At 51.2% G+C, this 24597-nt stretch overlaps 1 protein-coding gene across 1 annotated transcript in view; it reads right to left on the bottom strand.

Annotated features, from left to right (window-relative positions):
* Window positions 1–24597, bottom strand: part of SYP (synaptophysin) — a 249977-nt gene that overhangs the window by 61340 nt on the left and 164040 nt on the right. The window contains exons 4-5 of the mRNA XM_069645272.1: window positions 21355–21553; window positions 20293–20484 (exon numbers count right to left, since the gene is read on the bottom strand). Of these exons, the coding sequence (XP_069501373.1) occupies window positions 20293–20484; window positions 21355–21553 (391 nt within the window). The remainder of the gene's footprint in view (window positions 1–20292; window positions 20485–21354; window positions 21554–24597) is intronic.

Raw genomic sequence — 24597 nt, 5'->3', positions numbered from 1 at the left:
TACCTCGAGATGATTTCCGACCACACGATTTCAGTTTCTCCCATTACCGCCGATAGCTCCTGTAAGGAAGACATCATTTCCTTGAGCAAGATCCCCCTCCCCAGACCAGCCAAGTCATTGCCCCCGAGGTGCACCACCGACACATCGGGCCTCCGATGTTCCTTCAGGAGTCTGCGCCTGTGCCCCTGTAGCTGTGCCCATTTCATACCCGGCACTCCGTGCCACTGCACCCGGTCTTCCCTGTCGGTCAACACATCTTGATTGTCTGTCCAGCTTGCCCTGGCCCTTGACACAAACGAATGATCCACCGCCCAGGCGGACCGTCGCTTTCCCTTCTTCGATGCTACTGCGAGGAGATAGGAGGGAAGAACCGCTAGTCTTACATTTTTTCAGGCCTGACGTACCTCTTAAAACAACCTGACCTCCAGCCCCTAATCTGCTTGATTGCCTCTGCTCCCAGGCCCATCCCTGCCGCCGACGTGGCTGCCCCTATCCTCAAGGAATGCGTCCCATAAACCCCTCCGCTGCCATTGTCATGTCCAACACCTTTTTAAACTGAAACAGGCTTAACACTGACCCATCGTTATGTACTAGAAAAGGGGGCCTCCTCCCCCGTGTGAATCCTCCAACTCAAATACCTGCTTACGCATCCTACTGGACAAACCGGACTGTCCTGGGTACCCCCTTACACATGCTTCTGCCTTTCCCCGTCTGATCGGTCTTGGATCTTCTCAGAAATATGTATAACCGCTCTCCTTGTACCCCTATGTCACAGCTCCTAAGGAAACTTAAACCTTTACCCTTCTTGTTGGCTGGCACCAGCTCGCTTACCCTTAAGGCCCCAAAAATGCCAGTCAGAAGGCTGCTGCGAACAATGCTTTTTCATAATCATCTCGACACGCCACCACCAAGCTCCTGATCAATTCGTGCAACCTCCCCACATCTATGGGCCGCCTCTCGTCGGGTTTAACTGTCACCTGTTTAGGCCAGCCCCTCATTGCTATAACAATGTAATGCTCTTTGGTGGGATCGGGTCTGCCCCCAACTTATAGAAATGCGCAACCGTTGCCAGGTGATAGACCACCCAAGATCTGGGCCTTCCTTGTTGCCAACACCATCCCACAAAGGCCCGCACTGGCCATTCCTTCTCGCTCTCGGGCAAGGTGTTGTTTTGGAAGGCCATGAATCGATCCCAGCACCCTCTATATCATCGCATTGTGCCTGGTGCGAGTGCCGTGTCGATCAGCGAGCTCAGATCTCCCCAACCAATCCCCACCATTGTGTCTGGAAGGGTGTCATCCTTGTGCTTGCCTCTGGATGATTTTCCTGAAACTTTCCCTACTGTAAACGAGAAAGAGAATCAGCGGCCACATTCTTATCCCCGGGTATATGTTGTACCCTGACTTCTGCATTCAGCTGCAGCAAGCACTTTGTGAGCTCCCTGAGTAGCCCCAACGCCCTGCCGTTCTTGCAGGCATCGCAAGCCCTGCCATCATTCACCCCCCAATCCCGAGCAACTTGCACCATAACTTTAGGGAACCCCCTCAGCAAGAACCTACCCGCACCCCTGTAACAGCTGAACACTACCGTGCCATACCCATATCCAGCGTATAATCTTTCCTCAGGGCACTGGCCCGCTGCCCAATTACTTCTCCGACCTTTGAAACCTTCCCTTTCGTATTCAGGATGCCCCTGTTATGCGCGTGTCATCCCATACTGAATGCCTTGACTCACCCGCATCATCCTTTTCACCCCTGCCACACAACCCAGCCGAATGCACCTACCACTGTGGCTATCTCCGCTTCCCAATCCCCGTTACGGCCAGTAATTCTGTGTATAAACCGGGAAGACCTTCCATAATCCCACCTCAGTGCCCTAGGTGCAGCTCTTCACTCAAATACCCTGGCCCTCTTAACACGGGTGGAGCCCTACCATTCTATCCTTCTCGCTTCCACACCACTTCTGTAATAAACCTCCAGTGGTTAGGGCCGGTGGGCAATGACCAAAATTTGGTGGACGATATGCCAGCCCCGTTAACTGCTTGTCCCCTTCTGGCCTCTTTCGCTACCCATTCCTTTCCATGGCCTCTCGGTTGAATTTGCACGCCACTGCGTGCATTACTTACTGTTCCAGGAAGCCTTCCCCTGCCCCAATCCCGGGTGGCCATATTTTCCAACCCATCTACTAGCTCTTTCCCCAATCACCAATAAGTCGACCTAGTTTACCAAGACACCCCGCAGCTTCCCACTATGCCGTGAATGATGCAATCACTGTCATAGTGTTTTGAGTAAACAGATCAGCACCCACACGCGCAGCATCATGTGCCTATAGAAGAAACGCACCCAGCACCATTGTGCCTACCCATCGTATAATGCACATGCAGAAAACAATATACTGACACAAAATGGGGAGCGGCATTAGGCACGCGCAGCAGCGTGCAAGCAAGATTATTTTGCCCCATATTGCCCCGCGTGTTTTTCAATTGAAAAGGGGGGGGCAGCTCAAATCAAGTATATTGGGTGGGAAATACCATAGTGGTAATGGGGGTAACACTTTCATGGGACGGGCGATGAAGATTAGTGAGCGGATGCTCCGGTGCAGCTCAAGCCTGCAGCAGACGTGGCAGTTGCCCGAAGCTGGTTCAGCCTGGCGCATTACATTGGTCTACCAATTTAAAAATTGTCCCGTCGTTGCAACGTCAATTATTTCCCTTTCGGACCGACTGTTCAAATAATTCCCAGGGTGGAGTTTGATGGTTACATGTGTTGTAAATTGTGCAATTTAAAGACTACCGTACAGTAAAACTGGTCCAAACTACTAGATTCACAGTGAAGTAACACACCATAGGTGCTCAATTGCAGTGTCCCATTCTTGGCGGGCATAACCGTGCATGCAATAACCAAGTTGGCCACTACTACTACCGCCAGCGCAACCGCAATGGAAGCATACACGCCTGCCTCTAATGAACACCTTAGTATTTGTGTCTGAAATATGATATGTTATTTATAACGCGCTTAATACCCAGTGGTTTCTGAGCGCGGGCCGAACCTGGGGTGCTTTGAATCGTCGTGCTTCTAAGGCAAGCACGTTATCCCTTGAGCTATCCTCCACCTGTTCATAAAGTTTGAATGCAGTTTTAAAACCTGTGTCTGACAACTCACGCAGTGCTATGCTAACAAAGAACACCTGTCTGTTCGCATGCTGCGGACACCCCCGCTCCCCACTTCAACATTCCCACAAATGTGTGACCTGGTTGTGCATACGATCAGTACCCCAAGCCCGACCAACAAGGTGCAATATGTAACACCACAAGTTCTGTGCGAAATTGGACAACTTTTTCCAACAATTTTTCCTTAGTAAGAATGCTCCTACTTGACTCCACCACGGTTGCACTAATGCATCTTCACCTGACTGAGATTTAGGAATGAACACCCTGCTGAAACCCCAACATGCTGCTTCTGCGTCACAGCCTTGTAAAAGCTACGCGTCCATTTTGTTCGCTCTCCTGAATCACACGTCCTCGATCGCTGCTGGCATTTTGGCCTCCCCGGCGCCGTAGCTCTACCTCAATTTTATTTAATGACGTGCTTCACAGCTCGCCTTTATCTGTCGCACCTGAATATTTGAGGCTATTTATTACTCTAACTTTTTGAGGTGCTTTAGATTGGAAGGATCCCTGTGTGGCTTCTCGCTCCCTGTTTCCTTATTTCCTCTTCCTTTGTTCGCTGCATGGGGTTACACTGGCGCCCTGGACCTCACCCAGAGGAAACAGACACTACGGGATGACGTGAACCCAGCACAGAGACGTCATGACCCAAAACCAAGCCCGGGTACTATTTAGGTTTGCTGTGTGCCCTCAAAAACCCAATCGGGTCCATAGTCATATGACCCAAATAGTGGAGATGCCATAACATAACAATGGTTACCTCGAGTTAGCAGTAACCCCTATAAGCAACGCGAAGAGAGATAACTATTCATACAGTCTCCAATAGCTTTAAGGCTGAAGCCGCTCCTTTTAATCACGTATTTTTTTTTTATTTTTTTTTAAAATTATTATTGCATCACTAGAACTGGCACGCGTATGTCTGCGTGAGGAAGTATGAGTGCATAACCCGATAATCTCGCCTCTGTTAACCCTCATGCGATATGATATTGACAGTGCGCCCCATCTGCATTCGCTAACCCTTAACCGCAACGGTCATGTAATCCGACCGCGGTATTACTTTAACGTGGCTAATGCGCCAATCCCCTCGTCAGACCACCGAGCCGAGGTATCAACCAAACACCCCCGCCCGCCTCAGTATCACACGAGTGGTGCTTCTAACCCTACCACCTAGAGATTTTCCTAGAGATTTTAACAGCATTAAACGTGGGCCAGCTATCATTTGCGCCCCGGGGCCCCTAGTAAACCTCATTAAAATCGGTTTGGCTCAATGGCGCCCCTCTTGCAGCAGAACTAGCTACACAGTGTTATATGCACCTACCACGCTCCGACGCACGCCTTTGTTGCCGTTAGTCCCTTACCCGACGCCGCCTTGTTGCTGTACGAAATTCCGCCTTTGGTGAAACAGTCATTCCAGCACTGGAACCCTCTTCTGCTGGAACCGAAACGCGAACTGCCTCACGAACCAGCAACATGACCAAAACGAAATACTCCTTGCAGCTAGGTCTCCAGGCGAAGTTCCACGCAAGGTCCCCACGGCCTCGAAGTCCACGGGAAACGAAGTCCTCTGCTGAAACGAAATCCTCCAATTTAGGCGGGCGCCCGGCTGCTGGAAGAGCTGCAAGTGCTCCTGTGCCGGGCGCCCGCCGTTTATATCCCCAAAGCCCCTCCTCCTTCTTTTGTTGCCCTTCGTGGGCTTTCCAGGGCTCTTGGCGCCCTTTCCTTTGTTTCCTTTGCCGCCCTCTCCCCAGCCCCTGTGAGGAGGGGGGGGCGAGAGAGCGGAAGGAGAGAGGCCCCTGCCCCGGTTATCGGGTTGCCTCCTCCATTCACTGCGCTCCCCGTTCGTCACCTTCAGATCCCTCTCTTCATAGCGCACCCCACGTGCACAGCAGCTACACATACTCTCTGGGCATCCCGTGTGCCCAAAACCCTCGCCAGGGCATCCCGCGCTTCTGTGGCAGAGTGCCGAATCACTGCTATTTAGGCCCCAGATATTCAGCCCTTGTTAACGCGCCACTGCATGCACAGGGGGAGCTGCTTGCCGTGTACCTGCCCGCCCGTCACAGTGCAAGGATTCCGCTGTTCAGCACATGACTGGCGGAGCAGTCGAAAACTGCATTACAGGAAAGTAACGGTGACAGGGATGAGGCTCCCGGGCCAGCCTTTGCTATCTGATCTTCCATGCGAATAGTGTTGGCTCACGCGGCAGCGACCGACCCCACCCACACCAGCCACCAACACGACTGTGACAGCCAGAGGGGGGAGGGCATGGGCAAATTCAGGACTGTGCGTGTTCCGATCACATACCTTTAGGGGATTTAAATAGCACCTGCCACAGTAAAATGTGCTGTTTCATAGCGCTGTGCATTAATGGTGTTGCTATTGCACTAGTTAATGGCACTTCTTTTATCCATGCTTGAAGGATGAAAGGCCCAGCACCCTCTCTGCACACCTTCCCTGTGTGCCCAGGGCCCTCCATGTGTGCCAGACAGCACACTCTCCGCACGCAGTCCCCCTGTGCCCAGGACCACCTACTGTACAGAATCCCTGTGTGCCCGGCAGCACCCTTTCTGCAGCATTCCCTGTGTGCCCAGGGCCCTCCCTGTACAGAATCCCTGCGTGCCAGGCAGCACCCTTTCTGCAGCATTCCCTGTGTTGCCAGGGCCCTCCCTAAATAGAATCCCTGCATGCCAGGCAGCACCCTTTCTGCAGCATTCCCTGTGTTGCCAGGGCCCTCCCTAAATAGAATCCCTGTGTGCTAGGCAGCACCCTTTCTGCAGCATTCCCTGTGTGCCCAGGGCCCTGCCTGTACAGAATCCCTGCGTGCCAGGCAGCACCCTTTCTGCAGCATTCCCTGTGTTGCCAGGGCCCTCCCTGTACAGAATCCCTGCGTGCCAGGCTGCACCCTTTCTGCAGCATTCCCTGTGTTGCCAGGGCCCTCCCTAATAGAATCCCTGTGTGCTAGGCAGCACCCTTTCTGCATGCATTCCCCGGGTGCCCAGGGCCCTGCCTGTACAGAATCCCTGCGTGCCAGGCAGCACCCTTTCTGCAGCATTCCCTGTGTTGCCAGGGCCCTCCCTAAATAGAATCCCTGTGTGCTAGGCAGCACCCTTTCTGCAGCATTCCCTGTGTGCCCAGGGCCCTGCCTGTACAGAATCCCTGCGTGCCAGGCAGCACCCTTTCTGCAGCATTCCCTGTGTTGCCAGGGCCCTCCCTGTACAGAATCCCTGCGAGCCAGGCAGCACCCTTTCTGCAGCATTCCCTGTGTTGCCAGGGCCCTCCCTGTATAGAATCCCTGCATGCCAGGAAGCACCCTTTCTGCAGCATTCCCTGTGTTGCCAGGGCCCTCCCTAAATAGAATCCCTGTGTGCCCGGCAGCAGCCTTTCTGCAGCATTCCCTGTGTTCCCAGGGCCCTGCCTGTACAGAATCCCTGCATTCCAGGCAGTGCCCTTTCTGCAGCATTCCCTGTGTGCCCAGGGCCCTCCCTGTACAGAATCCCTGCGTGCCAGGCAGCACCCTTTCTGCAGCATTCCCTGTGTTGCCAGGGCCCTCCCTGTATAGAATCCCTGCGTGCCAGGCAGCACCCTTTATGCAGCATTCCCTGTGTTGCCAGGGCCCTCCCTAAATAGAATCCCTGTGTGCTAGGCAGCACCCTTTCTGCAGCATTCCCTGTGTGCCCAGGGCCCTACCTGTACAGAATCCCTGCGTGCCAGGCAGCACCCTTTCTGCAGCATTCCCTGTGTTGCCAGGGCCCTCCCTGTACAGAATCCCTGCGTGCCAGACAGCACCCTTTCTGCAGCATTCCCTGTGTTGCCAGGGCCCTCCCTGTATAGAATCCCTGCCTGCCAGGAAGCACCCTTTCTGCATGCATTCCCCGGGTGCCCAGGGCCCTCCCTAAATAGAATCCCTGCCTGCCAGGAAGCACCCTTTCTGCATGCATTCCCTGGGTGCCCAGGGCCCTGCCTGTACAGAATCCCTGCATGCCAGGCAGCAGCCTTTCTGCACGCTTTCCCTGTGTGCCCAGGGCCCTCCCTGTACAGAATCCCTGCGTGCCAGGCAGCTCCCTTTCTGCAGCATTCCCTGTGTTGCCAGGGCCCTCCCTAAATAGAATCCCTGTGTGCTAGGCAGCACCCTTTCTGCAGCATTCCCTGTGTGCCCAGGGCCCTACCTGTACAGAATCCCTGTGTGCTAGGCAGCACCCTTTCTGCAGCATTCCCTGTGTGCCCAGGGCCCTCCCTGTACAGAATCCCTGCGTGCCAGGCAGCACCCTTTCTGCAGCATTCCCTGTGTTGCCAGGGCCCTCCCTAAATAGAATCCCTGCATGCCAGGCAGCACCCTTTCTGCAGCATTCCCTGTGTTGCCAGGGCCCTCCCTAAATAGAATCCCTGTGTGCTAGGCAGCACCCTTTCTGCAGCATTCCCTGTGTGCCCAGGGCCCTGCCTGTACAGAATCCCTGCGTGCCAGGCAGCACCCTTTCTGCAGCATTCCCTGTGTTGCCAGGGCCCTCCCTGTACAGAATCCCTGCGTGCCAGGCTGCACCCTTTCTGCAGCATTCCCTGTGTTGCCAGGGCCCTCCCTAATAGAATCCCTGTGTGCTAGGCAGCACCCTTTCTGCATGCATTCCCCGGGTGCCCAGGGCCCTGCCTGTACAGAATCCCTGCGTGCCAGGCAGCACCCTTTCTGCAGCATTCCCTGTGTTGCCAGGGCCCTCCCTAAATAGAATCCCTGTGTGCTAGGCAGCACCCTTTCTGCAGCATTCCCTGTGTGCCCAGGGCCCTGCCTGTACAGAATCCCTGCGTGCCAGGCAGCACCCTTTCTGCAGCATTCCCTGTGTTGCCAGGGCCCTCCCTGTACAGAATCCCTGCGAGCCAGGCAGCACCCTTTCTGCAGCATTCCCTGTGTTGCCAGGGCCCTCCCTGTATAGAATCCCTGCATGCCAGGAAGCACCCTTTCTGCAGCATTCCCTGTGTTGCCAGGGCCCTCCCTAAATAGAATCCCTGTGTGCCCGGCAGCAGCCTTTCTGCAGCATTCCCTGTGTTCCCAGGGCCCTGCCTGTACAGAATCCCTGCATTCCAGGCAGTGCCCTTTCTGCAGCATTCCCTGTGTGCCCAGGGCCCTCCCTGTACAGAATCCCTGCGTGCCAGGCAGCACCCTTTCTGCAGCATTCCCTGTGTTGCCAGGGCCCTCCCTGTATAGAATCCCTGCGTGCCAGGCAGCACCCTTTATGCAGCATTCCCTGTGTTGCCAGGGCCCTCCCTAAAAAGAATCCCTGTGTGCTAGGCAGCACCCTTTCTGCAGCATTCCCTGTGTGCCCAGGGCCCTACCTGTACAGAATCCCTGCGTGCCAGGCAGCACCCTTTCTGCAGCATTCCCTGTGTTGCCAGGGCCCTCCCTGTACAGAATCCCTGCGTGCCAGACAGCACCCTTTCTGCAGCATTCCCTGTGTTGCCAGGGCCCTCCCTGTATAGAATCCCTGCCTGCCAGGAAGCACCCTTTCTGCATGCATTCCCCGGGTGCCCAGGGCCCTCCCTAAATAGAATCCCTGCCTGCCAGGAAGCACCCTTTCTGCATGCATTCCCTGGGTGCCCAGGGCCCTGCCTGTACAGAATCCCTGCATGCCAGGCAGCAGCCTTTCTGCACGCTTTCCCTGTGTGCCCAGGGCCCTCCCTGTACAGAATCCCTGCGTGCCAGGCAGCTCCCTTTCTGCAGCATTCCCTGTGTTGCCAGGGCCCTCCCTGTATAGAATCCCTGCGTGCCAGGCAGCACCCTTTCTGCAGCATTCCCTGTGTTGCCAGGGCCCTCCCTGTATAAAATCCCTGCGTGCCAGGCAGCACCCTTTCTGCAGCATTCCCTGTGTGCCCAGGGCCCTACCTGTATAGAATCCCTGCGTGCCAGGCAGCACCCTTTCTGCAGCATTCCCTGTGTTGCCAGGGCCCTCCCTGTATAGAATCCCTGCGTGCCAGGCAGCACCCTTTCTGCAGCATTCCCTGTGTTGCCAGGGCCCTCCCTAAATAGAATCCCTGTGTGCTAGGCAGCACCCTTTCTGCAGCATTCCCTGTGTGCCCAGGGCCCTACCTGTACAGAATCCCTGCGTGCCAGGCAGCACCCTTTCTGCAGCATTCCCTGTGTTGCCAGGGCCCTCCCTGTACAGAATCCCTGCGTGCCAGGCAGCACCCTTTCTGCAGCTTTCCCTGTGTTGCCAGGGCCCTCCCTGTATAGAATCCCTGCCTGCCAGGAAGCACCCTTTCTGCATGCATTCCCCGGGTGCCCAGGGCCCTCCCTAAATAGAATCCCTGCATGCCAGGAAGCACCCTTTCTGCATGCATTCCCTGGGTGCCCAGGGCCCTGCCTGTACAGAATCCCTGCATGCCAGGCAGCAGCCTTTCTGCACGCTTTCCCTGTGTGCCCAGGGCCCTCCCTGTACAGAATCCCTGCGTGCCAGGCAGCACCCTTTCTGCAGCATTCCCTGTGTTGCCAGGGCCCTCCCTGTATAGAATCCCTGCGTGCCAGGCAGCACCCTTTCTGCAGCATTCCCTGTGTTGCCAGGGCCCTCCCTGTATAGAATCCCTGCATGCCAGGAAGCACCCTTTCTGCATGCATTCCCCGGGTGCCCAGGGCCCTCCCTAAATAGAATCCCTGCATGCCAGAAAGCACCCTTTCTGCATGCATTCCCTGTGTGCCCAGGGCCCTCCCTGTATAGAATCCCTGCATGCCAGGCAGCAGCCTTTCTGCACGCTTTCCCTGTGTGCCCAGGGCCCTGCCTGTACAGAATCCCTGCATGCCAGGCAGTGCCCTTTCTGCATAGATTGCGAATGTTAGCATGTTAAATGTCATATAACCCACTAACCAATATAAGCTCAAACTCTCTGCATACTTATCTCACTCAAAAAAACACACAACCATCTCTCGCACAACAAGCTGCACACACTTCACCACACCGCAACAACACATAAGCCGGAGCAACAGCACACGCGGACTGACACCGATCCAAAGCTCAGCACCCAGTGTATACCGAGTTGAAGCTGCCAACAGAACACCACTCCTCTCACTATCCTACTCTCGCTTCACCTTACTAACCCATCCCACCTTCTCGTTTGCAGATCCGCCAAAGCGCCTGGCGACCAACTCCGTTGGTGACGGTGCGCGGTACACATACCTTTAACATAACATAGTATTGCAATCCACGTCTATAAACCTGAATGGGAGACAGCCTTTGCGTGCACTGCTGCTCCAAAAGCAACACACAGCTGACCATGCAACCTAACCTCATTAGCAGCATTGCGGGTGTAATGCAACACCCTTACAGCATCTAGAATGTGAAGCCAGCGCTCCACGGGTCATTAGGGTGCGCAGAGAAAAAAGAAAATGACAGAGTAATGGGGACACCCAACACCACTTTAGGTAAGAGCTCTGCATGTGGTCCGAGGACCAGTGAATGGTTCATGAACTGAAAATGCTTGCAGTTCACAAACTCTCTGCGCAGAAGTAACGTCGTCTCGAATGGAATTGGATATCACCACTATGCATGAGTTGTTGACAGTCACGATAAAGGAGGACCTGCATGGAGGCAAACATGGCTGCTCTGCGGCTGCGTGTGAAGCTCCCTTCAGCAGAAAGCCTTTCTTGCACTTTCCTGGGAGTTCTCAAGTTACTGATGGAGGGGTGGGCTGCACAGCTCCTGTAAACAATGTATGCTAGTGCCCACGACCCTCCCAGATAAGCATGAAGACGGAGCTTTTGCTGCTTTTGGAGCTTGTACAGATAATTCTGAGGAATACAATTGTGGTCGCTGACCGTTGTCTCAGAACCCCCTGTGCTAACCTAACACTTATTGATCACAAATAATTACTGGCGAAATTCGGTCAAATGTAACATTCGGTCAAGTAAAAACAAACAAATATGCTAATACCGTTTGGCAGACATCATGGCTCCCCTTTCATACTGTCATGGGTGCCCTGTATTTTGCCTTCAGTACCGTGCTGTGTCGCTGTGTTTCTCCATTGTGCACTGCTGTAGCCACCATATTTCCCTGCCACATTGCTGTGTATGTCATGATTGTCCCCTTGCACACTGCTCTGTGTGGTGCTGTTCCTTGCCCCCTGTACAGCATTTCCTGATGCATACGCTGCTGTGTGCCGTGTGGTCTCTTGTGTCATTGTTGACGTAAGCGCGCTGTCTAAATAAAAGGGGCATCACATAAAAGCACTGGCAGTGCACGTGCGCAGCCCAAACACCAATACCACCGTGTCCTGTGTACTCTTTGGCTTCTCAGTGCCCTACACTGTGGGGAAGGCCTTGTGTCCCACAACATTGGCGACAAGGAGGTTGCTTGCCCCGGGAGTAACCTGACCAGTCCGACGAACCCTGCGGTGCACTCGGCCGACTGTGCTGCGGAGCCGCGGGGCTTCCATGTAGGAGTTGGAGTGCCTGCTGCAGCTTCATTGCGGTGCAGGCTCACAGAGGACTGCCCCCACCCCCCGCAGAGGACTGCCCCCACCCCCGAGGCTGTTTTCCTTTTCTCTTTCGATGTTCTTCCTTTCTACATTGACTGGGATTTTTGTGGATCCACGATTCTTGCAGGTTTTCCTATGGAGTGCCTGCTGTGTGTGTGGCACGCCTGTAAGTGCTGCCCTGGGTTGAGTGCACGTGCGCCCATGTGTCTGGAGTGTCAGCATCATTAGTGTGAGGGGTTACCCTGGTGGGTAATGCTGATGCGCCCCCTGCGGATGTGCTCGTTAACCCCCCGGCTGGAGTTTGATGTATCTGGTTCCCCATCCAGCCTGGGCCCACACTGCAACTTGTAGATGGAGAGGCTGAAGATGTACTTTGATGCAATGGGTGAAATCAATGACCAGGCCATGAAATCCACGCGGCTGTACTCTGCCGGTCTGGCAGTACACAACATTTTCAAAAGATTGCGGCCTGCAGACCACTCATGCTTGGCGGCCAGGGTTGTGCTGCAGGTGTACTCCACCCCAATGATGAAAATGGACTATGAACGCTTCATAATGCACTCAGCCAAAAAGAAGGATGAAGAATCGCGTTTCATGGCAGGCTGAGGCAGCTGGCGCTATCGTGTGCATTGGCCAACGAAGAGGAGGAGGTTCGTCAGCAGTTGATACAGGGTTGCTGCACAGGTAAAATGAGGAGGCAGTTTTTGAGAGAGCCTGGTATCACGTTGGCATGAATTCTTGAATTGGGCCAATCACACGAGTTGGCTGATGTGCGTGCTTCGTAAATGGACGCTGCTATGAAAACTATCAAGCTGGAAGAAGGGTGTGCCATGGGCAGGCAACAAGTGTCCAGACCTGGTAAGAAAGGTACGTCGCAAGGGCGGGGCATACAAGCCGAGGTGCTGTCTCAGTGCCCACAGTGTGGGTATGATCTGCCATATTCGGCTGACTGTCTGGCGATAGGACACACGTGCGGAAGATGTGATGTCGCCAACTACTTTGCGAGGGTGTGCCGAGCTCCTGTGCCAGCAACACCACCCAGAGTCTCAGCTAGGTCTTGACCATCCACTGCGAGGCAACCACAGAAGGTGGCACACATCAAGCTGGTTGTGGCAGAGAATGCAAAATTGGTTGAAGATGATGACGAAGAAGATGTTTTTTTTCATCTCAAGTGTACGTGAAATCAGTAAGAAAAGGAAACGCCAGCTCAGGTGTGTGGTGGGTGTCAATGGGCCACATGTCACTGTTCTCATTGACACAAGGGCCTCAGTCAATATCATGACCCATTCTCACTACACTGCGCTGGAGGGCCTTTGGGGTTTATGTGAAGGACGTACAGTCGCTGGTGGAGAAATGTGCAGATGTCTTCTCAGGCATCGGGAAACTAAAAGGGGACCTGGTTCACCTGCACATTGAGAAAACTGTACAGACGGTCACCCTAAAACACAGGCGCACTCCCTTCCGTCTCAGGGACATCATGGAGCCTGTGGATGGTCCCACCCCGTGGGTCTCCCCGATTGTGGTGGATCGAAAGGTGAAGAAACCTGACTCAGTCCGCATCTGTGTCGACATGCCTCCCCAACAAGGCCATCAAGAGGGAGAGGCACATAACTCCAACGATTGACGACATAGTCGCAGATCTAAATGGCTCTGTGTTATTTTCCAAACTGGACTTGAGAGCAGGGTACCATCAGTTGGTCCTTCACCCGGAGTTTCGGTATACTACAATTTTCACCACCCACCCAGGGCTCTATCGTTATGAGCTTCAGAGTCTCCTTGGCAGTAGAGGTGTTCCAGAATTCTGTAAGGGGCACGTTGGCTGGAATCCCTACTGCTCCAAACATAAGTGACTTAAGCAAAACAAAAAGGTGATGGCTGGAAGGTTTTGAATTAATCACAACCACGGGCACAGTTCTGGGCAACCCTCTAGACCATCGTTTGTCAGCCTGCCAAGCCATTACAGAAGGGGAAAGACCATATGGAAATCAGGCTTGGTCCCACCCCAAAAGGGGCCGTCCAGCCCGAGCTGCTAGATCACATCCCTTCTGCACAAGACTGCAAGCATCCCCAGACATGTTTCGGCCTTAAACATAAGTGACACTTTTTCGCTCTTTGCAAATTCAGAAGTGGAACATCTGGAGAGATTAGAGAAAGTACTGGAGCACATTCGCTCACCTGGACTGACGCTTCACAAGGACAAGCGTGAATGTCTGCAGAGGAGGCTGGAATTGTTTAGATTTGTGTTCCAGGAGGGGGGCATCTTGGCTCAGCCAGCCAAAGTGAAAGATATCAAAAACTCCTGAAAATGTCTCAGAGGGGCACAGTTTTCTGGGCATGGTGACATTGTGGGCGATTTCTTAAAGACCTTGCCATGATCTCTGAGCCACCGCACAGCCTGACTAAGAAAGACACTCCCTGGCAGAGGATACCTCTTGAGCAGCCAGTGTTTGATGAGATAAAAAAGGCCCTCATGGCAGAAAGCACAATGGCGTTCTTAGACCCAGAGAAGTCCTCAGAGTTAATTGTAGATGCTAGCCCTTTTGGGCTGGGGGCTGTGCTCACCCAAACTGACAAAAGCGGGAGTGTGAAAGCAGCTGCGTTTGTAAGTAGAGCTTTATCTGCGGCTGAACAACGCTATTCGCAGATTGAGCAGGAGGCACTTGCTGTACTGTGGGGATGCAGGCATTTCCACCTGTACATTCATGGACGATCTGTGACTGTAATCATAGACCATAAAACACTTGTGCCAATTCTGGCAGGGACCTTGCCCAAGCCACCTGCGAGGATCGAAAAATGGATGCTGGTTCTTTTGGAGTATGAGGTCAGTCTTATTTATCGGCCGGGGAATGACAATGCCGCAGACTATCTATCCAAGCACCCTTCCCCTCCAGACCCTACCTCACATCAGGATGCTAAAGAGATTAAGGATTTTGTCAGTCTGCTTATGGAGGCCACTACACCAAACTCCATGTCTGTGGAGGAGCTGAGAGTGGCATCAGAGAATGACAAATGCTTCCGGATCTTACGGGATGAAATCACGAGAGGAGATTGGAAGCAGGTGTTGGTGGATTTGGACAAACACACCAGTATGACCTGAGTGGCACTAGAACAGTTGTGGCGGGTTAGGAATGAGCTACCTTTAACAGAAGAAGGGCTACTACTAAGAGGGTCGAAGATGGTTTTCCCATCCAGTCTCATTCCTTGAGTGATTGATTTAGCACACCATGGCCACCAGGGGACAGCCAAGACTAAGTCACGGCTGAGGATGAAAGTATGGTTCCCGGGGCTTAAAGAAGGTGTAGATGGATTCATTAAATCCTGTATTTGGTGGCAAGCATCGGCTCCAGTACAGAAAGAACCACGGTTTGAGTCAATGCCACAGGCTTGTAGACCATGGGAGGTGGTCCATATCGATTTTGAGTCCACTAGCAGGGGCACACACTTCTTGGTGATGGTCGATCAATGGTCCAGGCACCCGGAGGGGTAGTTTGTGTCATCTACCGCGCTGCCTGATGTTTTACTGCTGATAGATAAGCTCTTTGCATCCCATGGCCTAACCGAGATGGTGTGCTCCGATAATGGACCCTCTTTCGAAGGAGATGGTTTTTCGACATTCATGCAGGAATGTGTGGTTGTCCACACAAAGATTTCACCTGTGTGGCCGAGAGCTAATGGGGAGGCAGAGCGTTTTATGAGGACCCTGAATAAGGTTTTCTGAATTGCCCTTAGCCAAGGACTGTGCCTCAAATGTGCGTTATACCAGTTCATAAGGGAGTACCGCATGACGCCTCACTGCTCACAGAGTTCCCCGAGTAGAAGCTGTATTTAACAGGTGATTCCGAGGTCTGTAACAACAAGCTCCTGGCTTAATCAATGATCAGAAGATGATGGAAGATTGCAGGAAAGCAAATGAAGAGGAGAATGTTCGGCGAGGTCTGTGTGACTATGATTTGGCGCTGGGAGACACAGTGCTGGTAAGTTCCCGTCACCCAGCTGGCAATTGTACCCTGCCAAACGAACCTAGCAGGGTTGAAGTGGTAGATGGCATCGAATGGTCGAGACACTGTCACATGAAACTCATGTTTTTTCAAGAAGGTATCCAGTGAGGGAGTCACAAGCCTGTCCTTCATATTTGCAGGATTACATTGTCGATGTATGAATACGGGCCTGTGTTTTCCCCATGTTTGTGGTTACAATATGTCAATTGATGTTATGCTGTTAATGTTAGGTTTTTCAATGGTTATGAAAATGGAGGAGTGTTGTGTGGTCTCTTTAAGAGACAGTGTCATTGTTGACGTAAGCACGCTGTCTAAATAAAAGGGGCATCACATAAAAACACTGGCAGTGCACGTGCAGAGCCTGACAAGGATACCACTGTGTCCAGTGTACTCTCTGGTGCGTCAGTGCCCTACACTGTGGAGAAGGCCTTGCATCCCAAAACCCTGACCATATTTCTCCCGGTGTACTTCTCTTGGCCCTGTGAGAAACCTGAAGGTGTCTCACTAGTCCCTGGGGATCTGTCATCCAGGTAGCCAGTACACGGCCATCGCTATTGGATCCAGTTCTTAGGGGTGGACCAGTGATGTGGGACACCGACAGGAGAGACGAAGTATCCCCCTTCTTTCAACACCGTTTCCCCATCCTACTACGTAGGACATTCAGAACCACTGCCCCCCCTTTTCCGACACGAACACTTTCGCACGACACACCAGAGAACGGACTAATAGCAGAGCCGTTTACCTGACATGTCCCAATATAAGTGTCAGGCAAAGTTAGGCAATTGATCAGATTCACACACACCTGCCGGCCCTTTCCCTTCCCCCCAGGGATAAAAGGTGGAGCAAGAGAGCAAAGTACGAGCAAGGCAGGTCGCACAACGAGACAGATATCCAGACCCGGCAGTTCAAGAGGAGGAGAAAGACAGCAAACATTGAGAGGCTGACAAGGAGAGACACAACCTTTCCCTTTTCGACAAAACCCCACGAAACCTCAGCAGAAGGAATCGTAAGGCCGAGGACAATAGCCCAAGTGTGTTCAAGCAGATGTCAACGGTACACGAAGCGTATCAATGCTGATAAACCGGAGCAAGGGAGACTCCTGCTACCGTGGTACCGGCCTTCACTCCAGTTACAATGAAATCCAAGCGGTTCATCACAGCCGGTGAGTCGAGGGGAGAACCGATAAGAACCGGGCTATGATGAATGAGAGTCGCAAAGTGGAAGAATGAAAGTTCAAAGAACTGTAAGATTGAAAAGAGGGAGACCAGCCACAGAAGGGCACTGGCACCACATGGGTGCTGCTCCGAGAAACCCTGGTCCATCCCTGTTTGAGTAAAACTCCAGATACCAAAAGGCCGTAGGAGAGCCACCAAGATAGGTTACAGTGGTCATACAGGAGGTCAAGCAAAATCCCTGTAAAATCGAAAGCCTTTGACCTAGTAACTATAAAGAAAGCAAGGGATGTGAATCCCGCCACATGAGAAAGCAAGGGAAGTGAATCCCGTACACATAGAAAGTAAATGTGAAGGTGAAGTTGGAAAGAGAGAGCGAGGGATGCTGACGAGAAGGGGGCAAAGTCTAAAGTCACAAGAAAACAAACTATTGTGGACCCTTTCTCCTCCCCTACTTCCTCCATTCATTCGCCCTGGCTCTTTAACATATACCTATTTCTGCTGGCACAAATCATTTCCTCCTTCTGCCCCAACTTCCTGTGCTATGCTGACAATACACAACTTTTCTTCAAACTTCCCACTGACGCCCTTGCACCATCCTTCATCCCTGACTGCCTCTCTGCCATCCTGGCCCGGTGCACTGAAAATGACCTCTGCCTCAATGCCAGCAAAACAGAGATTCTTCCTATTGGGTCCCCTGCTCCCTACTTCTTCCCTGCACTCTGGCCTTCCTCCATGCCCCCCCGCCTGTCCCTCCTCTGAAGGCAGGAATCTCAGAGTCATCTTCGACTCTTCCCTTTCCTTCATCCCTCATATTTAGGACATTGTCAAGAAGTCCCACTTTCAGCTCTTCCTTCGCAAAGGAACGCTACCCTTCCTTACCTTCTCCCCAGAGACTCAATGTTACCTGTGCTCTGGTTCTCTCCAGGCTAGACTACTGCATAAGCCTCCTCCTTAATCTTCCTTCGTCCACCCTGCGACCCCTCCAGCTAACCCAGAATAGGGCAGCGAGACCTATCCTTGGCCTCAAGCCCAGGAACCACATCTCTCCTGCCCTACAAAGACTTCACTGGCGCCCGGTCTCAGCATGGATTAAATTCCAATCCCTCTATCATCCACAAGGCTATCTGGGGCTGGGGACCACTCTATCCTCAACACTTCCTGCCAAAATACTCCCCTTCTAGACTCCTCCATTCCTCTGGCACCAACTCCCTACATGTTAAGTGGCTTGCTAAACAGAGAGCTGGTGGTCCTTCACTTTCCTCGGCTGGCTCCCTCCTGTGGAATAGCCTCCCTCTCCCTCTGCGTCTTGAGCATGACCTCCTTAAGTTCCAAAAAAAAGAGTCAAGACCTTTCTCTTTACCTCTTCCTTCTCCTCCTCTCTTCCCTGCTAATCATACAGTAGTATGACTGATATTCAGGCCCCTTATGTTTCCTCGGGGCCCTGACCCTCCACATCTCTCATTACAGCCACTGTCTTTCTGCTGCACTTACTTAGGCTCACCTCACCCACGGGTGGTTGCGCTTACGTTCTTCTCCTCAGCACTTACCCTGAGCACTTCTCCATGAGCACCACAGCACCTATCCCTCACCCCGTCCCCTCTGCACTTGCACGTTGTGAACACTCACAAGGCATAGTAGGTTTGTCTCCCCTCCCTTTTTATTCTCATTATTTGTGTGTACTATTAATTATCAATTATTTATCTTTCTTGTAATTCATGGTCTACCTTTCCCTGTACCCACCCTCTTGCTGTGTGGGCGCTTTGAAACAGTTTTGCTAATTGTATAAGCGCCTAACAAGTGACCAATAAATAAAATAAAACAAATAAACAATGTGTTGACAAAGGTGAACCCGGCCGAGGGATGTCCACTGGAACTGTTTAAAAAGACATTACGATTTGTAAGTGAAAGGACAAGCATTAGAGAACCCGGGGGTAGGAGGCTGAAAGTAAAGAAGGGTCAGCGCTCGGAAGAGGGGGACCCAGGGGTGAAGAATCCTCACCCTAAATAAAACAAGGAAGCAAACTTTCATTGTGTTGAAGGAACGTTTGTTTTGTGATTTGAATACGTCAGGCTCTCGAAGGCAGGATACTTTCATGGGAAACAGGACTTGGCCATCAAGACTCCTGATAGACTGGAACAGAACTATGGACTCGTGCTGGGAAAGCTTGCGTGTTTACTGTGCTCCAAGATCCCACTTTACCCCATGCTCAAAATGTGGGGAAGGGAGACCCAAGCTACAGCATCCTGACATATTATTTGAGAATACTTCTTTCTTTCCGTGAAAACCATCCCACACCCTTTTTGTATTCGTTGTAAGGTTTGGCAATAGGTTTCTTGGTATAGGCCCTTTTCATTTTGACACAATGCCACTAAGACTGCCTTATTTTCATTTGATGGTCGAAGCTTGCTCCCATCTTAGATTTAGGTTTAGTTTTTCCACCCTGAATTAATTGTTCAATTAACACCATTGAACTGGTCTGTCTTTACTGTTGCCACCATGAGTTCCTTACAGCCTGCACCCTGCTTTGGTTCTGTTGTTTCCATTTTTCAGTCGATCTGGTTTTTCCCTTAATGCTCCGTGTTCATAGTCTTGTCCCAGTTGTTTTCTGCTTTGTCTGCAGCACATACTCCTCTTGTGCACTCTGTGTCTGCCTCGTTTATCCCTGAGCATTACTTTCCCTTCCATGCTTATTATGCATGCCTACAGTCCTCTGTCCACAGTGCTGTTCACTCTGCTCAGCCCCCTCTTTGCCACGTGTCCCTCTTGCACACTATTTACCATTAATATCAGCCCCTTTTTGCAGTGCTTTGTCCACCTTGCTATGCCTGGCATATTTTCTGCTTTTGCCATGCTCTCCGTCGGTCATGTTATCTTGCTCACTGCTCTGTGTCTTAGATGTTTTCCTCTTGTACACTACTCTGTGTCCACCATGTTGTGTCATTGTGCACTGCTTTGTCCCTGTTGCCTGCATCTGTGTTCACCATGTGCTCCTTCAAAGAATGTCTCTGCATTCATCCAATGTTACCCTTGACCACTGATCTCTGCATGCAATTTTCTCAATTCCTACACTATTCTTTATAATACTTATTCTTGTTATCATTCTTCTGTCCACTATGTTTTCCCCACGCCTGCTGTTCCGCGTCTGCCATGTATTCACCTCTTGCACTGCTCTGTATTTGTCAGGTGTTCCTTCTTTAACTCCCCTGTCCCCCGTGCTTTCTGTGCCCTCGCACACTGCACCATGACTTCCACCCTGTCCCCTTGTGTCCCTCCTGTTTTGCTCCTGCATACTCCAGTGTGTTCCATCTATTACTCTAGAGTCCTCAGTGTTTGCCCTTTCACACTGCACCAGGACTACCACCTTTTCCCTTTGTGTCCCTCCTGTTTTGCTCTTGCAAACTCCAGTGTGTTCCCTCTATACCTCTAGTGTCCCCCGTGTTTGCCCTTGCACATTGCACTGTGATTTCCACCTTTCCCCCTTGTGTGTCCTTTTTGACTCACCACAGAGGTGTTGAGCCCAGACATGACCGGGTCATGCAGTGGCAGGCATTTATTCCCATCTCTGCCGCAGGCTGGCACCCAGTTCACCACAAAGTCAGGGTCTGTGGCGATCTTGATATCTGACAAGCCTTTTGCCCAGGCGCTGGAGCTCACCAACCACATGAAGGCAAAGACGGCCGTAGCAATGCAGTCCTGGAAGAGAAACAGACACAGATGAGGTAGAAGGAGGCACCAGGGGAACGAGGCAGCAGTGCAGATATGCTAGGAAGCGGGAGAAGGCCACCTTCCTACAGTGTGCAAAGTTCCTTCCCATACCACTTTACTAAATACTAATCTTCACAATCTCATTGGGGCCTTTGTTCCTTTCCCTCCATCACACCCCCATCTGTCAGTCCAACCCTGCTGCTTCAGGTAGAACATCTGCTTCATTCATCTGTTGCGTCATCTGATCACTCAATCCTGCTCTGACCTTCCATCCACCAGAAACAAACTCATCTTTCGACCCACCTATCATCTACCCATCACCTCAAACACTGCCAGGATTCCACAAGCCCACCCATCTTCATCTCCCCTACACCCACCTGTCTCTCCTCTATTCAACTGCATCCCCATAGAACCATCCATCTGCTCTCGATCCCTCCTCCATCTATTCATTCTTCAACCATCTACTCACCTCACCATCTTGTCTTGAAATGGGCCATCTAATCCATGAACAAATTCACAAATGCATCCCAACCCATTCCTATAAATACCCCCATCAAGGCACTGTTCACCCTTAAGTCCTTAGCAGCACTGTCAGAAAGACTTACAGCCTTCTCGTGGTCTTGGAGTGGTGGGGTCAATGGGCTTTAGGAGTTTACCAGACCTTAAGAAGTCACAAGGCCACCACCGGCTGCGTGAATCAAGGAGTCAGCTGTGTGAAGGCAAGGGGAGTTACAGATTTTGTTTTCTGGGGTTTATCAGCGGCCACTGTCGCCTGGCCCAGAGGATGGCGTTGAAGGATCTCAGGGTGCTTAGCTCTGGAGAACTCTGGGGGTATCTTGAGGAAGGCTCTATACTCACAATCATGGGGCCCTTGTTGTTCTCCCGATATTTGGTGTCACAGAATAAGTAGACAGCGATGGCAGCGAGGGAGTACAGGAAAGAGAAGACAGCGATGGTGACGAAGAACTCGGCCGACGAGGAGTAATCGCCCACCAGAAAGACCTTATCAAACCCTTTGCCATTGCACTTGGGGGCATCGAAGTACACCTGGTGCAGTCTGAAGAGGAACAAGGAATAATGCACAGAGAGGAGAAAGAAAAGTAGACGGTAAGACAAGGAAAAGGGGCAATGAAACACTGTGTAAAGAAAGCTAAGCACATGCTCAAACAAGGCAAGGAATGAGGAGCAAGAAATACACAGAATGAAAAATGCACATTCAGACAAGGGAAGAGGAGTTTGATAGCAGCACAGATTGATAGGGGAGGCACTAAACCTACAACATGTGTGACTAGGCAATAAAACCAAAATGTGTTGGAGAGGCCAGGGCAAACATTAAAAGAGTAATGTTATCTTTATGGTGACTCCTGCATTCCTACTCCTCTGCTCTCTCATGTCAGCAGAATATCAAAATGTTGCCGGTGGAAAAGGAAATTGCTTCTTAAAGCTTTAAAAACCAAAACCAGTAACCTGCATGTGCATCACTCAGATGTCTGTGGGAGCATGTGCTCCCGTGCACAGCTGTGCATGCTTTTCCGCGGATGGGGAAGAGCCTATGTCCAGGGGTGCCAGATTCACCATAAGGGTATCCTTATCTTACTCCTAGTCCTATGTGCTGATACTACTATTCCTGGCGTGTGTGATGGATCCCAAGCAGTAAGGGAAAGGGTGGAAGGCTCTTGGCATGGATATCACAGATGTGCTAAATGCGGCAATTCGAAAGGCATCGACCCATAGCATAGTCACAGCATGTCTCCAAAACCCCCTGAAGATCCCAAGGAGCTTTCAAACTAAAGACCCATTTCCAATTCCCCCTTCCTAAGTTAGATTCAGGAAGATGAGATCATGAATCCAACCACATCCTACATGAGCACCAGTCAGAATTGAGACCAGCCAGGAACAACAAAATCAAAATGGCGATCATGGCTGTCCGACTCGATTGCTGCTGCGGCAAGTGTTGATCGCAGGCCATCAGTTAATAAGGTGACATCATTTAAAAGATTGATAGCATCAAATTCTTTACCAAACGGGCGATAAGCAGGAAGTGGATGCATTTAAAGGAATGAAATGCTTGTGTGTATACAGCAGGGCTCGGGCAACCCTTGTTGAACTGTCCTGTCACACCCCTGAACCCTCCCTGCTATCCTTCACCTCCCCTTCCTGTCATTCCTTTCCTTCCCACTCACCCTGCACTGTCTAACTCTTTCCCCCCTGGGCCTCCTCCTGGTCCCCCTTCATCTGCTACTTTTAGAAATGCCCTCTCTCTCATTACCAATAATATACCACTGAGTCCAGGGAAACATAAACCCACTGGGGCGTTGCAACCCTGAATGCCCGCTCTGCTATTAAGCATGCATTGAGCATCCATGGCCGGTTGGAGGGCATAGAGATAGACTTCCTAGCAATGGCAGAGAATTGGTCTTCTCATAAGTACACATCTCTAGTGGATACTCGTTTCCCATGCTGTTATAGGCACACAGTTTGCAAAAGGACCAACAAAATTGGAAGAGGTGTTAACCTTGATCTTTTTTTCCACCACTCCTACAACTATAATCCCCACTATATCACCCTCCTCTTTTGAAGGCCTAGTCTGTAAGTGTATCACAAACCACAAGACCTGCATACCGTTTGTAATAATCCACCATCCTCCAGGTGACCCTACTCTGTCCTTTGACGAATGGGATGATTTCATTGGGAACGGTAAACTACCTCAAATATCCCTGTTAGTCTAGTTGATTTCAACATTTGGTTTGGCTGTCTTGCTAATGGACATTCCCGTGCTTTTTCCAACACTTGTGACTTCTTGTCTATGAGTATCTGGCCTTCCAACTCTAGCCATATTGGTATTACCCACTTTGCTTGTAGCCCAATTCACCAAATCCCGTTTGCCCCGCAATTATGTTTTACCACATTTTCTTGCAAAAATCAAGATGGGGGTTTGGTAAAATACATAGAAAGGTGGGAGAGGGCGAAGGTTGAGGGAGAGTTCGACGGGTCGCCCCGCCACATTTTCGCAGTTAAATGTGTTAAAAATATATGCAGGTAAACTAGATTTGATGAAATGGGCTGCAAGTAAATGAAAGAGATCCACCACATCAGGGGCACACCCTAGATTCAATGCTGTCCACCCCATCTGTTCTTTTGTCTAACCGAGGTTAGTCCTTGAACTGTGGCCTGATCATCCTCTCTTGCAGTCCAAACGTCGCAAAAATGTCAAATCACATTACACCCCACATGTGGACTTGGGATCTATTCTAATTATCCCTATGAAAGGTGCGACTCCCGCCTTGTTCTCCAAAACCTTCAACGGCTTGGGCGGGCACTGCTGACTCCACCCTTTCTAGGGTGTCTCTGTCACTGAGGAGGACTTTGGAGTACATTGCCCCTGTTTTCAAAATGAAAGTCAAGACTCCTTCAAGCGTCAACCCTTGGTTTTGACAAAGAACTAGCATTACTTAAAACAAACAGATCTTTAGAACAGTGATGGTGCAAGACCAAGGACCAAGACAAGATAAATGCTATTATGTGATGTTTTATTATGATGTTTTGAAATAATGTCTAGCGTCTAAGTGCCTTGAAGCAGCCATAAGGTGGCAGGTACCACTGAACAAATCACCCAAATAAATGAGAACCAGAAGAGCAGGGCTCAGAAGGGAGCAATACTGCCAAAAGTAGACTGGAAATGTGATCTGGTAAGCACACTTGACACGCATGTTTTGATCTAAGATGTGTATGCTGCCCTCTATTAACAGGACAAGGTAATGTGAGGAGTCAGGAATGAAAGACGGGCACAAGTTTGCCCTTATTGGAATTTTATTTGAAAGTAAAGGGGTTGAGAAAAAGCCTCTATGACCCTGATGTAGAGGAATTTACCTACCTAAACATAAACAAATGATCTGTCCATGTCAGGAAGTCAAAAACAAAACTGTTCTGTGTCCAGATTTCTATTCTGAGCCTCACAACTCTAAGGTGGAAAAGGGAATTATCTTTGACCTTAAGTGGCTTGAAAAAGTGTTCATAAAGGAAGAATAACTTAAACAAATGTTTCTTCAAGGATACATTTCTTGGTTCCAGAGGGAAGTTCCCTTCCCCTGGATGCTTCTT

The sequence above is a fragment of the Ambystoma mexicanum genome, chromosome 2p (assembly GCF_040938575.1).
Source record: "Ambystoma mexicanum isolate Mex_15411 chromosome 2p, UKY_AmexF1_1, whole genome shotgun sequence".
NCBI classification, from domain to species: Eukaryota; Metazoa; Chordata; class Amphibia; order Caudata; family Ambystomatidae; genus Ambystoma; species Ambystoma mexicanum.
This window is presented reverse-complemented; position numbering and strand designations above follow the sequence as displayed.